Genomic DNA, 16,057 nt, shown 5'->3' on the forward strand with positions numbered 1-16,057 from the left:
CCCAAGATTCTCTAGACATCACAGATAGGTGATTGAACAGATTGACATTAGCATAACCAGACTGTGCTGACGGTGACCTGAAAGTACCATGCAATGTGGCCTGAACTAACACGGGTAAAGTGCAGTTCCTTGTTTAGAAACTAAATGAGAACAAGACTAATTTTTCATATCGTGGGATGATTTGTTGGGGTTAAAGACTAAAAGTCAGACATTCAGAAGGCAGAACAGGAAGAGACTACATCTTGTGCAGAACACCTTGATGTTTACAGTTTCTCTTCTCCGCTTGGCCAAGTGTTTCAATAAATATAGCATATAGCTCAGCATAAGACGTCAAGGCTCCTTGACACTTTCTTCTACCTGAGGTGTTGACCAATGCTCAGAATTTTTACACAACAGTTGGGTGACAGGGACTTGTAGCTGAAGTTTTCTGACCTTTTTGTGATGTTTCAGGTGGTTGTACTAATTTGTTGTGTTACTTTTGCTGGTAAAATATGTGTTTGCATTGAGACTGTGATTATATTTCAATGAATCAAAATAAACCTGATACAAATTCTGTATACTTAACATAACTACATCACCAATTTCCAAAAGCTTACTGCAGGGTTATGGATTTTTGAATGTTAGTCCAGTTACCACTGGATCCAGCTGCAGCTTACAGAGACTTGAAACCTACTTCTAATGGGCGATAGGACATCTCAATGAACATCATGCTGTACTTTGACAGCATCATTGCTGTCAAAGTAATACTGCTTTGTCTTAGTAAAGTCCCCCTCCACTCAAAAATGGGTTTTTCCTTTTTGTTCCTTCACCTGTGTGTTTGAGCTTCACTGTGCAGAATCACAACTAGTTCAGAGCCATTCATGGTCCAATATGCAACTTAAACAAGCGTGATGTGGAAACTTTACACTCAGAAGGAACCTTTTTTGTGACACAAATCAGACAAAAATTATTATTCAAAGAGGAGTATGTCTTAAAACATGTCAGGCGCATAGACTGTAATAAAGATAGACTTAGTGGGGCGTCACTCATTGGTAGTCGGCACCATCTTTTCCATTTGGCACCAGGACCTTCCAAATAAGGAGTGCGGGTTGTTACTGTGAACACTGAGCGGTGTACACTTAGGCTACCGTTAGCTACTTTACTAAATTGTGCTGACATTAAACTTACTGAAATGTTTGTGAGTGCTGTATTTTAAAGAGAAGTCTACCTGCTGACCACTGAGTTCTTTACATGTCATTGTTCTGTTTGTCTGCAGACGGCGGCCATCAGCTACGATTATCTGACTGCTTTCAAACATGTCGAATATGGCACAGAGGAGTACTGGGTCCTCAAGTCCAAGGTAGATATATACTCAAAGAGATTTTCCATATGGGTGGGCATACTTGAACAGAGCCAAGCTATGAGCAACTGCAACCATTCAGGGCATGCTTTCCACAGCACAGTAAGGTGAAAGGCATTGTTTATCTTAATGATGAGTTGAAGTTGTGCTGGATTGCACAAACTGCAGTCTGTCTATCGAACAGTGCAGAATATGTCCATATAGTGTTGTTCAGAACATTTTTTTTTATTGAACAATCTCTGTTAATGCTGTGACCAACACATTGTATTTCCTGTAGCTGCTTCACAATAAGAGCCCCCCGCTGGTTTGCTGGTGGAAATCTTTTAGTGTGAAGCAGCAGCAGCAGGACTTGTTTAGTTTAGATAAACAATAAATAAACACAGCTCAAATTTAGCTCAGATATGGTTGGAGAGTGATCAGCAAACAGGAAAATATCATTTAGTGTATATTGTAAGATTTAGTTAGTTAGAATAAAAATGTCCTGACAGCTCTGATGCAGCTCAGAATTCATCCTGAGAATTGCTGTTTTATACCAATTTCACTGTATTAACTTGGAATCACTTAACAGTTGATATGTGGGATGTGCAGAAAAAAACATTAAGATTCCTGATCAATCCTGTTGACGTGTTTTTTAATGAATTAATGAAGTTACCGCTGCTGTGCCACATGCATAAATGCGAATAGCACCTCTCATTTTGGAATTGCATTCATTTCTGCTGCTGTGTGATGCTGCAGGTATTTTATAAACTAAAAGGAAAGAATTCTACACACAGCCATCTGTGGGCAGCAAACAGAACATCAGTAATGATATTTCTGTAAAATCCCAAATTACACTCACTGATACATGATCATAATGTGATCATGGCTTGGAGCACCACAGCTTTCTATCTTATGTTGCCTATCTTGTGTTGCCTGATTTTTTTTTTTTTTTTTTTTTTTTTTTTTTTTAGACTAAATTGCTTTTGTGTTGTCCTGCTTTTATTCCTATTCGGGTTTTATTCCTGTTGCTGAGCCTAACCATGTGGTCACACCAGTAGTTTTGTTTTTGACATATCACAACTTTTTTCCCAATTGAATAAAATACTAACCTGCAATATCTGATTTCTTTGCCTTCAGGGGCAGCAGAATCAAGATGTAAACACAACAGATTATTACCTTTTGAAGTTGATATGAATAATTTGTTAGCATACATTTTTTTCTTTACAAATCCAGCAGACACAGAGCAACATTAGCATTCATTTGGAGTTAGTTTGTATCCACCTGATGAACCAATATTCACTCTGCTCTTTGAGAAAAATTCACAAGCTAGTCTCTAACTTTGTGTGTCTGCTGTTTGGTGCTGGGCAGGCAGTGTACAAACAGTGAGAGTGAAACAGTAAAGTTTCAGGCCAGAAAATCCAAACAATCAGCTAAATGATGCTAAAAGATGCTAAAGAACTCCATAGAGCTGAGGGGAAATGCAAAGTTGGTGATTATTCTCTGTGACTTTATTACTGTTAGTGACACCTTTCATAAACATTACCACGTGATTGATTGTTCATATCAAACTATTGATTAAAGCAGCTTTAAGTTAGGCCAGTGAGCACACAGATTAAGTAACATGATCTTTCATCCATGAAACGGCTCAGGTCATGGTTGTTATTAATCCCCAGCCCACTGCAGATAACATTAAGGGTGAATCCAGGATGTTAAAGGGGAATTCCACTGATTTTAGACATCAAAGTCTGTTTACAGGTGTTGGGGAGTACTATCTGAAAAAATCATATAGTCTTTTGTGGCTCCCGGAGTTAGAAATAAGTGAGGTTACCAGACCTCTGTAACCCACTCCTCATCTCTGCTTAAAGCTAGCTGTTCCAGGTTACATTAGCAGCTTACTAGCATGACACATCCAAATATGTAGAGTTAAGTGAATGGCAATGCATTGTGGGTAATGTAGGTGCCAGGTTTTGACTAGGAGGATGAATGCATGGCATAAAAAAGACAATATTGTTTTTTTAAACACTGTCCGTCCGAAGTACAGCAATATACTAAATATGTGCAGGCCTCTCTTAAGGTGCTGAAGAGAAAGTTTCTTAGTTCCTTTTTTACAGCGGTCAGGTCAAAGGAAGGAAGTGGCAATGACATAAACCCTAATTTGTGGTTTCAGATTTGAGATGAACTTCAAGTAGACATGAAACTATTTAGCAGTATACATGTTGTTTCAACATCAGATTGCATTATTATTTATTTATTTCAAACACTCCAAACAGAATCATATTACTAGTATGGTAAGGATAATAACAGTAAATGTCACCTGGTGTGCATTGCATGATTTATGGTCTGGTGTTTGTTAAAAGGCCACAGCTTAGTCACGTTCACCCAGGAGACTGCTGCTTGGAAGGTCAGAGACCACCTGCTCTGACAAAAATTGCACAGAGAGCTCTGCTGCAGCAAGAGAGTTGCAGTGAACCTTGAAGAGCATGGTTCAGCATGGCTGGCCTTGTATATTTGACACACAGACAGACACACACTCAATACAGCCCCTTGGGCCCTGCTGGCCAAGCCTGGCTACACATGCTGATTACAATTAATGCATGGTGCAGATTTAATACAGAGAAGAGGCTCATCTCCTAATTACTATGAAGTCATGGAGGTGAGCTGACAGTACAGCAGCTTCACACTTGTTCATTGTCTTTGTGCTGCAGATTTTTCTTGCAGTGTAATTTTCTGTTTAAGCAGAGGACAGGAGGGAGAGATAACAGGTCACTGACAAGGAGTAAACAGTAAATGGAAACTGATTCCAATCCTTTACATATGATGGAGGTTGTGATGATGACTTATGTTTTATAATAATAAAAATAATAGCCTAAACTTTATAAAGCACTTTTCAAAACAGTCACAAAGTTCTTTACAGTAAAATCAGAACACATTATAAAAACACAAAAAGATTAAAATTAAATAAAATACCATAAAATAATAAATGAATTTACTTAAAAACCATTTGAAAAAAGCAGGTTTTAAAAGTGATTTTAAAAACAGCAAACAGAGTTTGCAGTCCTAACCTTGTACGGCAGGTCATGCCAAAGGAAAGGAGGCCTAATTGCAAAGGCTCTATCACTTTGTGCCTAAGTCTGGAGCTTGGAACAACAAGAAAAGACACATTCTAGGATCTCAGTGAGTGGGAAGGGACAAAAGGCAATAAGAGGTCTGAAATATGCAGTGATATTTCAAGGTTCAATATCTTTTTTATTATCAGTTTACAACACTCACAAAAACAGAAACCACACAAATAGTCACAACAAACAAGCCACAAAAACAAAACTATTCTTTATGTTGTAGTGCAGAGGATGACCTGAGGAGTCTCACAGCCGGAGGAAAGAAGCTGCTCTGTAGTCTGGTGGTACGACCACAGATACTCCTGTATCTCTTGCCAGATGGCAGCAGGGTGAACAGGCTGTGGCAGGGGTGGGAATTGTCTTTTAGTATCCTTTGGGCTCTATGCAGGCTCCTCACCTCACTGATATCACTGTTTCTCGGTAGATGGGTACTGATGATGTTCTGGGCAGTTTTAATCACCTGCTGCAGAGCCTTCCTGTCTCGGGCTACGCACATCCCATGCCAATTTGTGATGTTTCCAGTCGGGATGCTTTCTATTGCTCCTCTGTAAAAGTTAACAAGAACTTACGTTTCCATAAGAAGTACAGTTCTTTCTGAGCTTTTTTTTTTTTTTTACTAGGGTGGCGATGTGTGATGTCCATGACAGGTTCTGATACCTAGGAACTTAAAACTGTTCACCTGCTCCACTGCTCTCTGGTTGGGGAATGATTTTATTGTCTTTGTGATCACCACATCATCAACACATTTGCTGGTGTATGATGTCACTGCTGATGTATATTCCTCAAGATTGATGTGGTTCTCCTGGGTGGCGGCATCTCTGAACATGTGCCAGTCTGTGCACTCAAAACAGTTGTTCGGCCTTGGCTATAAGTTTGGAGTTAATAAGAAGAATTAATAATAACGGGGCACCACCTTGGAGTCAGGGAAAAAGATAGCCAATTCAGTCTCAAAGTGTACTAATCTATCAATTTGGAACTTTGATTAATAATTAATTTAATAACTATAAACAAAATTACCATATCAATAGCTAGTTAAGGTTGAAGGATTTTGGAGTTCTTTGCAGAGCAGAGGTTGGCAAAACTCATTCTTGTGCAACATTAAAACAGACAACAGGTATATCCAAAAGCATTTATTTAACAAACAGGTAAAAGAGCAAAACACACAATACTAGTCTAGCTAAGTGTACCTATATACAAGTCTTCTGACCAGTCCAGAACTGGTACCAAGTTGCGACCTGTCCTCTGTATCCATCCTTATTGATTCATCAATACACCTTACCTACAATTAGAAAAAAAAATATTGTAATTTACTCAAAACTACTACTCTACTCTATACTGTAAACTCCTATAACAGCCGACATGTCTCATGTTTCACCTGTAAGACTCACATTTTAGTCCTTGTGATCACCTGTAATGTGAAAACATTTACACATATTTCCACACAGTTAAAGGAATTTAAAAGTGCTCTAAGTTCATTAATAAAATCACATTAACACACTGCAGAGTGTCTTTCTTGATGGGCCGCTGACAGCTTTCAGCTGAAGTGGTGATCCAGTGGACTGCAGCAGGAGTGTTACCAGCATCTGGTTCCTGAGTAGTTTATCTGACTTCACTAGCATTCAGCATCAGAGCTTAGAGCATCAGAGCATTGAGCAGAAACAAGGTTGAAGACACAGGGTGAGGCAAATTTGTGATTTGTTATGTTGGACTAAATTGACTTGACTTGACAAGCTTTGAAAAAGTTGATGTTTTTTGAGACACTGAGTGTACAAACCTAAGAGGAGGTTCACACAGTGTGACACCTGTTCCATTTGCATGTATTTAATTTGGTAATATTCATACATTTGGCGCAAAATTTGCCCCTTTCTATGCAAATAAGCTTCGTTACAAAAACAATCTAATTGCCACACGCAGTTAGAGTGGTGTTATTAGCGTCTTCAGATAGTGTTAACTGTGCACACGTTGACTTATCACTCACACTCTCACTCTGTCTCTCTGTCTCTCTCGCTTCAAATATTCAAGCTTGTGAAGCTTGAATGATATTGAATTGATATTGAATGATATTAATGGCGAGATCCACAGTCAGACATGGGGGGGTATCAAGTGGGGTTGTGAGCTTATCTCGGAATTAAAAATAAAAATAACAGCGCTGATGGAGCTCAGGATTCATCTATCAGGGCTTCTTCATTACAAACATTCCCACCGTATGAACTTGGAATCTGTGTCGAACAGCTGACCTGTAGATGTGCAGCAGAACACAGAACATTAAATACTGTCAGATCCTGACCGATCCTGTTAATGAAGTTATTGTTGCTGTGCCGCGTGCGTAAATACACACAGCCTCTTTCTCAGTTTGGAGACCCATTTATCGTCAGTTAGCGGGAGCAATCCATTCTTTGTGGATTCAGCCCAAAATGCATCATAATGCATAATATAATAATCATGGTAACTCAGCTAAACATGAACCAGCAGTACAATAAAACACTATTGCATTACTTAATGCACAAACTGAATATTTGGAAACGAAAGACAGCGCGTTCATTTGATATGAAAAACATTTTATTGTCATTGTATGTCATAATAAATTATTATTCAACTATAATCAATTATTAAAGGCTAAAGGTCTGTCTTTCTGTCTATATATTTTGTGTTCACATTGCACTTCCTGTGTGTTTTTGCTTTGTACTGTTTGTTATTGTACTGTTATATATTTTAATTATGACCTGCCTAAGGGACTGCAGATGAAAATTAGCTGTAAGCTAACTCTGTCAAATGGTAACATTTATGTTTACACATATACATAAATAATAATAATAAAAAAGAAAAAAAACTCTCATATATGCATCGCACACAATCACCCATTCATCCAGACCACTCTCCTGGGCTAGTGTGTGCAACGTATGTAGGTTAAGTGAGGTGTGTGTTTTTGTATCTGACTGGTAACGGTTTAATTTTCCACTAACTGCTAACTGTTGTCGTTGACAATCCTCTGATGACTGGAAGCTTCAAGTTCATGCAACTACACTTCCTGCCCAAGATGAGCTAGGTGCTTCAGAATAAAAGCACCAGTGGTTCCGCTTTGATTAATTTCATTATAACATTATCCTTTTAATTCTATTATAACAGTACTTCATTTCATTTTTATTTAACTTTATTATGACTACTATATTTAACTCTATTATAACAGTACTGTATTTAACTCTATTATAACAGTACTTTATTTAATTTTATTATAACAGCACTGTATTTAACTTTAAAATAACAGCATTTTTTAGTAGTTTAGTATTTTAGTAGTTTAGATTTCAATATATTGAGATATATATATTGTGTATTGTGACATAGCCTAAAAATATTGTGATGTTATTTATAGGCCATATCACCCGGCCCTAGTGTAACTCAATATAGTTCAACAGCTGCACAGACTAGAGCCTCCAAAATGATCATAAAGTTTAATCAAAACCTCTCTGAAAGCAAAAACTGAACATTAGAACCCTTATGAAGGGATGATTTACTGCCGGGATATTGGATTTGATTGCATTGGACTGCATTGATTTAAGCTATGGTGGACCAAATTAACTGGTGCCTAAGTGTATATCAGTACCAGCAATATGATATAAAATGACCTCATATTCTAAGCCTTTTTCTCAGATGTCATTATTTCAGTGCCCTCTGACGTTCTTGTCACAAGGGGCACATTTGACTACAGTTAATGAACTCGTTAATGAACTTGTCTCTGCATCTTATCTTCCTCCTCATCCTGAAGAGCTTCACTCCAAAGCTTAAGCAACCAGCCTTCCAGGCTCATCAAAAGTTGCCCCAAGTGAACCAAGGGGCCATTCACAGCCAATTAGAGTATCACACGACATGCATGCAAGCACTCTCAAGTCTGCCAAATAAGTTGAGGAACATGCCCTGCAATGAGAAATCAGATGGACTGCTTTTTGTCTATGGTAAATGAACTTTACTTGTTTAGCGCCTTTCAAGTCTTCCGACCACTCAAAACGCTTTTAGACTAAGAATCACATTCACCCATAGTCATATGCTGAATGGTACAGGGGCTACCATGCAAGGTCCCAACTTGCCCATCAGAGGAAATCTAATCATTCATATACATTCACACACTGATGGCACAGCCATCAGGAGCAATTCGAGGTTAAGTATCTTGTCTCCCAAGGACACATCAACATGTGGACTGGAGGAGCCGGGAATCGAACCGCCGATCTTCCGATTAGTGGACGACCCGCTCTACCTCCTGAGCCCCAGCAGCTAGCTAAGTTCTGCTGTGATTTCTCAGAATCTCAGGAATATACAGGCTGCCTCGGACACACTGTGGCTTCACACTCCATTAAACTCCAATGTTACATGTGTGACAAACATTTGATGACTATTAAGGATGAGTTGTTGTGTCCTTTACCAGTATTCATAGCTGTACTGAATGGCCAAACTTGAAGGCGGAGTGAAAATATGGCTGTCGCAGAGAGGGGGGAGACGCAATAATTGTGTAAATATGGGGAAAATCGCACACACTTTGACTGCCTCTCCTGGAAGGCATTCATAGGTTGTACACAGCAAAAATGACGATAGTTGTATAACAAATAAAAAAGAGAGCTTGCGGAAGAAATTCAAACCCTGCTTACTTTTTCTCCAAATAACACCTCTATCGAAGCATACTGAGGCGAAGCATACTGGGGCTTCAACATACAAAGTGGTCTCAGACTTTTGGACCCCACTGTAGTAAGTTATAGAGCGTGATGCAATGAATTGTACAAGGGGGATAAGGCTGCACATTTTCGGTAGGTCACTCCTCACAGGCATTCATGGTTTTGCACTTGATTGTGAAAAGTGTTGTATTTGTGTGAAGAATGAAAATAAAGAGTGTGAGAGAGAAGTTCAAAACCTGCTTACTTTCACACACCTGATCAGTCAGTGTGTGACGTGGGGTTAACACTTCAGCATTTAAAATAAATTGAGGCCTTAATGGCTAGTTCACTTGTTATCATACAGTCTTTTTGACCAATTTAACAGTGAAGACACACTATGTAAATCCTACATGAGAAGGTCATCCAGAGACGCTCAATGATAGTTCCGTGGCTGGCTGTCAGGTGTCAGGTGTGCCTGGGCATTGTATTGCGTTGCAGCAAAGGCTGAGGCCAGTTCAACTTTTTTGCCTCAACGTGACATCATCCAGCAAGGAGATGCGTTGGCCAATCATATACATGCAACCGCACATTCCTGGTGGATTACTTTGTAATGTGAACGTTGTTTTTCTGCTTTTTACCTCGTGATTTTTGTGATGACACATAAAATAGTTGCCCCAGTGAGAACTTTCCAGTGTAAAATCCTGCTTTTGAGTATTATGAACTGTGCACAGTCAGGTAAAAATACCTGGTAGTTTTGTCATGGGGGTACTGTTTTAATAAAATAAACAATCATTTAATATCTGATATTAAGGTAACTTTACTCATAACAAGATGAGTCTGAGTCTCTCTGTCAGTATAAACTTTCCTGAGGTTGGTTGCATCATTAGACTAATATTCCCATCATGTATTTACCTTAAATGATAGCGTCATTAACCTCAGCATAACCTTAAGTATTTTGGGCAAAGGCTGTGATGCCGTATACAAGGAGATAGATTAAGTCTTTGCTTGTGAGGCACATTGAAAGCAGCTTCATGAGGAGATGAGACTGTATGCTCTACAAGTCAGTTATTTCAGGGAATGGGGTGAAAGTGGAGGATAAGGGGTAGGAGGGATGGGGAGATGATGAACAAGTGACAGCTAGGACAAACAGATACTGATGTCTAATGATGCCCTTGCTTCCTCAGCTGCATGAGAAAAAAACAGAGGCATTGAGATGATTTGGGGAAGCAGCCATTTTGAAAGCGTCTGTTGAGAGATGAAAGGGAGAACAAAACACTGATTCGCTCAGTACATCTGCAGAGTATCATGCAAATTCTCTTTCAGCACCACCCCAAGGTTAGAGATAAAGAGTTTTCTTTTACCCCCATTACAGTGAATGTGTCTGAGGTTGTCACAGTAATAAGAAGGCACCGTGGGGAAAGAAATCAAAGGCTATGCTGATGGTGATAAGTGTGACTTCTCTCCAGAGGAAAAATCTTCATGACATCAGCTATTGTGACAATGAGTTCTTCTCTATTTTCATTTTACATATCCATCATTTAGCTGACTAATGTACCCACAGTCTGTGAACAAACCTTAACCCATTCAGTTGCATGACTGAAAAAACATTCACAATCATACATGAGTTGTGAATTCCACTTGCCCCACCTGTTTTCCTGTCTTGAAACCATAGACTGTATAAAAATATGGACGTAATTACCGTGACGTCACCTGTTGGTTTCTGAAGAGAGGTTTTGAAGCTCAAAGTGAGCCACTCTGGCTGTCGCCATCTTGGAAACTCCCAGCCAATCAAAAATGGGCAAAGAGGCGGGCCAAATGGCTGAAACAAGCCACCTAGCGGCTTGTGGACCTGTCACTCAAAGCAGCCATGTCATTATGCATAACTTAACAGTTAACATAACAGCTTAATAAAATTTAAACGGGTGAGTTATAAAAAAATTCACCCCCCGTACAGTTGTCATGAAAGGGGAAATTAGCTATAGAGACCAAAACTGTTTTTTGTACCAGGCTGTAAACATGTTTATTTCTGCTGTAAAGTTGGGCATTTTAACATGGGGTTCTATGGGGAGCTTTTGGAGCAGTTTTGTTTTTGTATGTAAATGAATTTATGCATGTCAGACTTTGATAATCTTTCCACTGGTTTGTTTCAGATGAAGCCCAAAATTATGGACCCATTAGGACCTCTAGTGAGTGTCCCTGGCCCTAATAGAAAGCTTATTAAAGCTCTTCTCCCCATATCACTCCAAGTCTTATTTGTAATAATTGCAGAGGTTGCCTGTGGTCATAGACCTATGTGAATCTGCCATGTTCATAATCAGTTAAGCAAGATTTCCTCTGCAGTTCACCATAATTCACCTAACACAGAGGTCATGTGATAGTTGTAGACATGTATAAGTTGACTTCTCTGTCATTTGCATCGACATATTCTTCATGTGTGTGATGAGAGTTCAGTCACAGGACCTAAGTTTTACTTTGGACTCGTACATCATAGCAGTGCCACTTCCACTGACTTAGACATCAACACTATGGGGTAGTACTGGAGAGGCTCTTGTTCATTTGGTTGCTCACCACAACCTGTTTATTACAGCTTTGTAAGTAGAAATAAAAGCTTGGAGGGGAAATATTATTGTCATTTGTTCTTCATTGGCATCCAGAGTTTCAGTTTTCCCCAGGACAAAGACTCACGGTGAAGATGATAAAAAATATAAGTGTTGCACAACACTTGTTGACATGCAACAAAGGTATCCTGCTGTATTCAAACCAGGTATGTTATGGTTTCATGATATCTGTGTAAACCACTCATCTACTCTGAAATTCAAAATTCAAAATTAATGTATAATTCAAGTAGACATTTTACAAGAGATTTCCTAAATAAGAGATAGATGTGGTTCAAGTACAGTTGAGACTGCTGCATTTTTCCATTACCTGGAAATGGTTGACTTTAAGGCAAAGATAAGTACAAAAACAATTAATAACAATAACAAGTGGTTGCTCTATAAATGGCCAGTAGATATAAATGAAGTAATAATTACTGCTGTCAAATGATTATAAATGCACTACAAAGTACAAAGTTGTTCTCTTAAATGTAGAAGAGCTAAATATAAAGTCTGTCAAAATGGAAATACTGACGTATCAGTATATAAAAACTATACTTAAAACTATACTTTAGGATAGTCCTAGTGGTACTAGTAAAAGTAGTTACTTTGTACCTCTTGTAACCAATAACCTGGAGTGTAATAAGCCAACGCATACACGAACTCCACCACTCTCTGGAATCTAAGAGTGGACAGGGTTGCACTTCACTGTTCCATCAGCAGATGTCAGAATTGACTTCATCCTTAGTATATCCTCAGTGGTATTTGTTCTCCCACATGTGGAGGGTGCCCAGCTCAGATAAGTGGCCACCGTCCCTCCTCAAGCTACGGCTGTTCTTGGGGACACACAATGTAAACGATGGGGTGGGACTAGAGAACTGCTGACCTTGACGAGCCGTGGGTAGCAGTTTATCAGCCAAACAAGTCTAAGGCGGGAAAATCCTTGAGGGATATGGAGAGGAGGGAACGTTTAACATTTGCTTCCCAGCTGCCTGCTGTAGTTAAATCATCACTGACAAGCTGATCTGCAGCAGCAGCAGCAGTAGCATGAATACTCAATTTCTCTGTCACTGCTGTTCTGTCTGTGCCACCCAGGGCAAACGCAACAGCAGCTGGCACAGCGCCTCAGAGCCTGACACTTAAATATTGACTATTTTCGACTATTTTAAAACATGATATGTCATAATAAAAAACAGGACAGCTTTTATGTTTCAGCCTTTGCACATTATTACCCTCATATAGCTTATTCAACATGTTTTTGCACAGCCTGTGGCAAATACTGCCACAAAAAGCAGATGACCTATGCAGATATTGAAACTTGAAATATTAAATTGTCAACTGAAAACACATTTTTACTGTTAAAATGTTGGCTTGAGGCATAATGATTTAAATGAAATTGTAGACTAGATTTTTGATAGGGGAGAATGAGGGTAACAACTTTTTACATTTGATGATTTTACTGCAAAATAAAAGTGTCTTTATTTCAAATAATAGTTACTATGTATACCTCAGGTTGTTGTGTACCCAAGAAAATTAAAAGAAGTTATCTAATTATTATGGTTTTAGAACAATGACCCATCAAAATAAGTTAGTCCTATGGAACAACTTGCCCCAAGGTAGGGGTAAAACAAGCATGGGGATGGGGTAACTTCAGTGTAAGTAGTGCCATTTTTAAATACTTATGTAAAAATGACACAAAGTCAAACAATTTTGAGATCATTTTGAACTTACTTGATATCATCAATTTAACAAAGGCAAAAAAATCTTACTTTTAAGTAAATATGTTTGTGACCTGTTTTTCAACATGTTACCTAAACATTTTCAGTTAAGATTGTGTGATCTTTGTGTGTTAGCTACAGAAAGAATGTGTGTGTAAATGTGCCTTTGTGTATACAGATGGGTGACAAATTGAAAGAAAAAACGGTACAGGTCTGAATGCTTGACCCCTACAGTGAGGGGATCTGGTGGCTGATATGCTGTGGAGGGCATTTTGCTGGCATGGTTTGGATCCACTCTTCCCCTTAGAGAGCAGCGTCACTGCAAATCAATACAAAGTTGTTCTGAGTCATCACCTTTATCCTATGATGAAACATTTCTATCCTGATGGGAGTGGTCTCTTCCAGGATGACAATGCCCCCATCCGTAGGGCAAGATGGGTCACTGAATAGTTTGATGAGTATGAAAATTGAATCATATGCTATGATCTTCACAGTCACCAGATCTCAACCCAATTGAACACTTATGGGAGATTTTGGACTGACGTGTTAGACAGCGCTCTCCACCACCATCATCAAAACACCAAATGAGGGAATATCTTTTTGAAGAATGGTGTTCATCCCTCCAATAGAGTTCAAAGACTTGTAGAATTAACGTCAAGGTGCATTGAAGCTGTTCTGCTGGCATGTGGTGGCCCAACACCTTACTAACACATTTTATGTTGGTTTTTCCTTTATCACCCGTCTGTATGCACAGCATGTTTGTGTGTGACTTAAATTTAATAGTCAACAATTAGGTATTCATCATTATTAACACTTGTAACAGTGATCAAACATTAACATGAACAGTGTCTCCAGTCTCTAGAATATCAGAAAATAATACTTAATTACACAAGTTACTCTGTACATATATAGCCTATTTAAACATTTGGGTGTAAATTGAGCCGTTGACTCAACTTGCCCCAACATCACTGGCATGTTTTATCCCACAACCTCCATTTTGACAAAACTGTTCCACACAGTGGCTCAGATCCACAATTATGCTAAGTTCATGGCCTTGTTTTGTAGCTTACTTAAATTAACATGTAATAATGTCCAAAAACGAAAAAAATCTATTTTAATTAAGATACAAGACTGATAACCTCAGTAACATGATGAATTCACTTGGCATGACAAACATTTTTGCTCTATTTCACATACCACTCTCTCCATGCCCTTGAGTCCAAGTTGGATTGAGTAATGTGAACTGTACTTTCTGAATTTGTGGTCACATGGTTACCTATGTTTATGGTTACCTAGATACAGGTGGGTGGTGGGGTGGCTCGTTTTACCCACTGGCTCGACTTACTCTGTTCTCCCCTATGGAAAACCTGGACACAGACAAATGTCTAATATCTTAAAACAACCAGATATGATCCAAATATGTGTAGATCAGGGCCCTGTTCCTGCAGGAGGAACCAAAAACTTTTATGTAAAAAATTATTATTTTTTTAAAATTATTTTTAAATACTTTCACCATGAACACTGAACATGTTTGATGTAAAATGAGTGATAATGTTTAAACGTGAAAAAAGAAAATAAAAACTAAATGAACACAAATTAATTCAATAATTTAGTTGCACAATGGATCTGCAAGTTTCTGTCATCACTGTCCTCCTGTCTCTCTTGCCTTATATATTAATCTCTTAAGACCCTTCATGATTGTATATTTTCAGATTTCATATCTTCTATTTTCTTTTTATATAAAAAAATGACAAAAGGTGATGTGAGTATTCATTAAACTTACTGCTTTATTTTAGGTTTAATATGAGCTTAAGAGTAATGTCTGCTATTTTAAATGTATTCAGCATTATTTTCATTACTACAGTCAGCTGACCAAGAAGGGCTCACTTCCCTCTGAAGTGCTGCTTTTGAAAACATGTAGAAATATAAGAGCATTCCTAGAAACACTTTTAGAAAACACACCTATAAGATCTCATAAATGTAAAAACTAATGGTAATGCTATGGTAGGGTGGTGTGTGTTCTCCTGTTTACGCTGACACACAGTGTTGGGCTTTTTGTGTTGGTCCTGTGGGTGTTATGAATATTGTGCCAATTTTGTTGAGCTTTCACTGTTGCAGACCACCGGCATATAAATGTCTTCCCTTTAGCAGAAGATAAGTTACACAGACTGACCCTATAACACTATACTGATATGATATATGAAATATATCATAAAGTCACTGTTGAGTAACTAAAACAAAATGTATGTTGCTATAATAAATTAAAACTAAGATGTGGATAAATTCACAAAAGGTTAGGGTTCTAAGTGCTGACAGAGAAATATAAGACTAAATAAATACTTTTATATTGAATATTGTAGAGAAGTTAGAAAAGACATACATAAGAATGTGAAGTATATCAGTTTATGACATTGCTAACCTCTTAACCATATTTGAAAAGTATTTGTAAAAAAAAAAGTTTACTATGACATCTCTGTGGAGATGATTTGGATGTTTCCCACCCCAATACAAAACACACACTCAAGACTGTGGAGATAAAAGTGGGCTTTAGGAGACACCGCTCAGCACTACTCTCCCTCACAATATCCAACAGTTCTGTGTCAACTGTGGAAACCTTCAAGGTTCTGGAAACTACCATTTCTCAAGACCTGAAGTGGGAGACCAACATCAA

General features: G+C 38.4%; 1 protein-coding gene across 7 annotated transcripts in view; it reads left to right on the top strand.

The window, feature by feature from the left end:
• The window catches only part of adck1 (aarF domain containing kinase 1), a 128,969-nt gene that overhangs the window by 12,553 nt on the left and 100,359 nt on the right, over positions 1 to 16,057 (top strand). For all 7 annotated transcript variants that reach the window (XM_042387737.1, XM_042387734.1, XM_042387740.1 and 4 more), the window contains one exon: positions 1,256 to 1,339. In XM_042387737.1, coding sequence (XP_042243671.1) covers positions 1,256 to 1,339 — 84 coding nt within the window. The remainder of the gene's footprint in view (positions 1 to 1,255; positions 1,340 to 16,057) is intronic.

Source organism: Thunnus maccoyii, chromosome 16, assembly GCF_910596095.1.
Source record: "Thunnus maccoyii chromosome 16, fThuMac1.1, whole genome shotgun sequence".
In the NCBI taxonomy this organism is placed as follows: Eukaryota; Metazoa; Chordata; class Actinopteri; order Scombriformes; family Scombridae; genus Thunnus; species Thunnus maccoyii.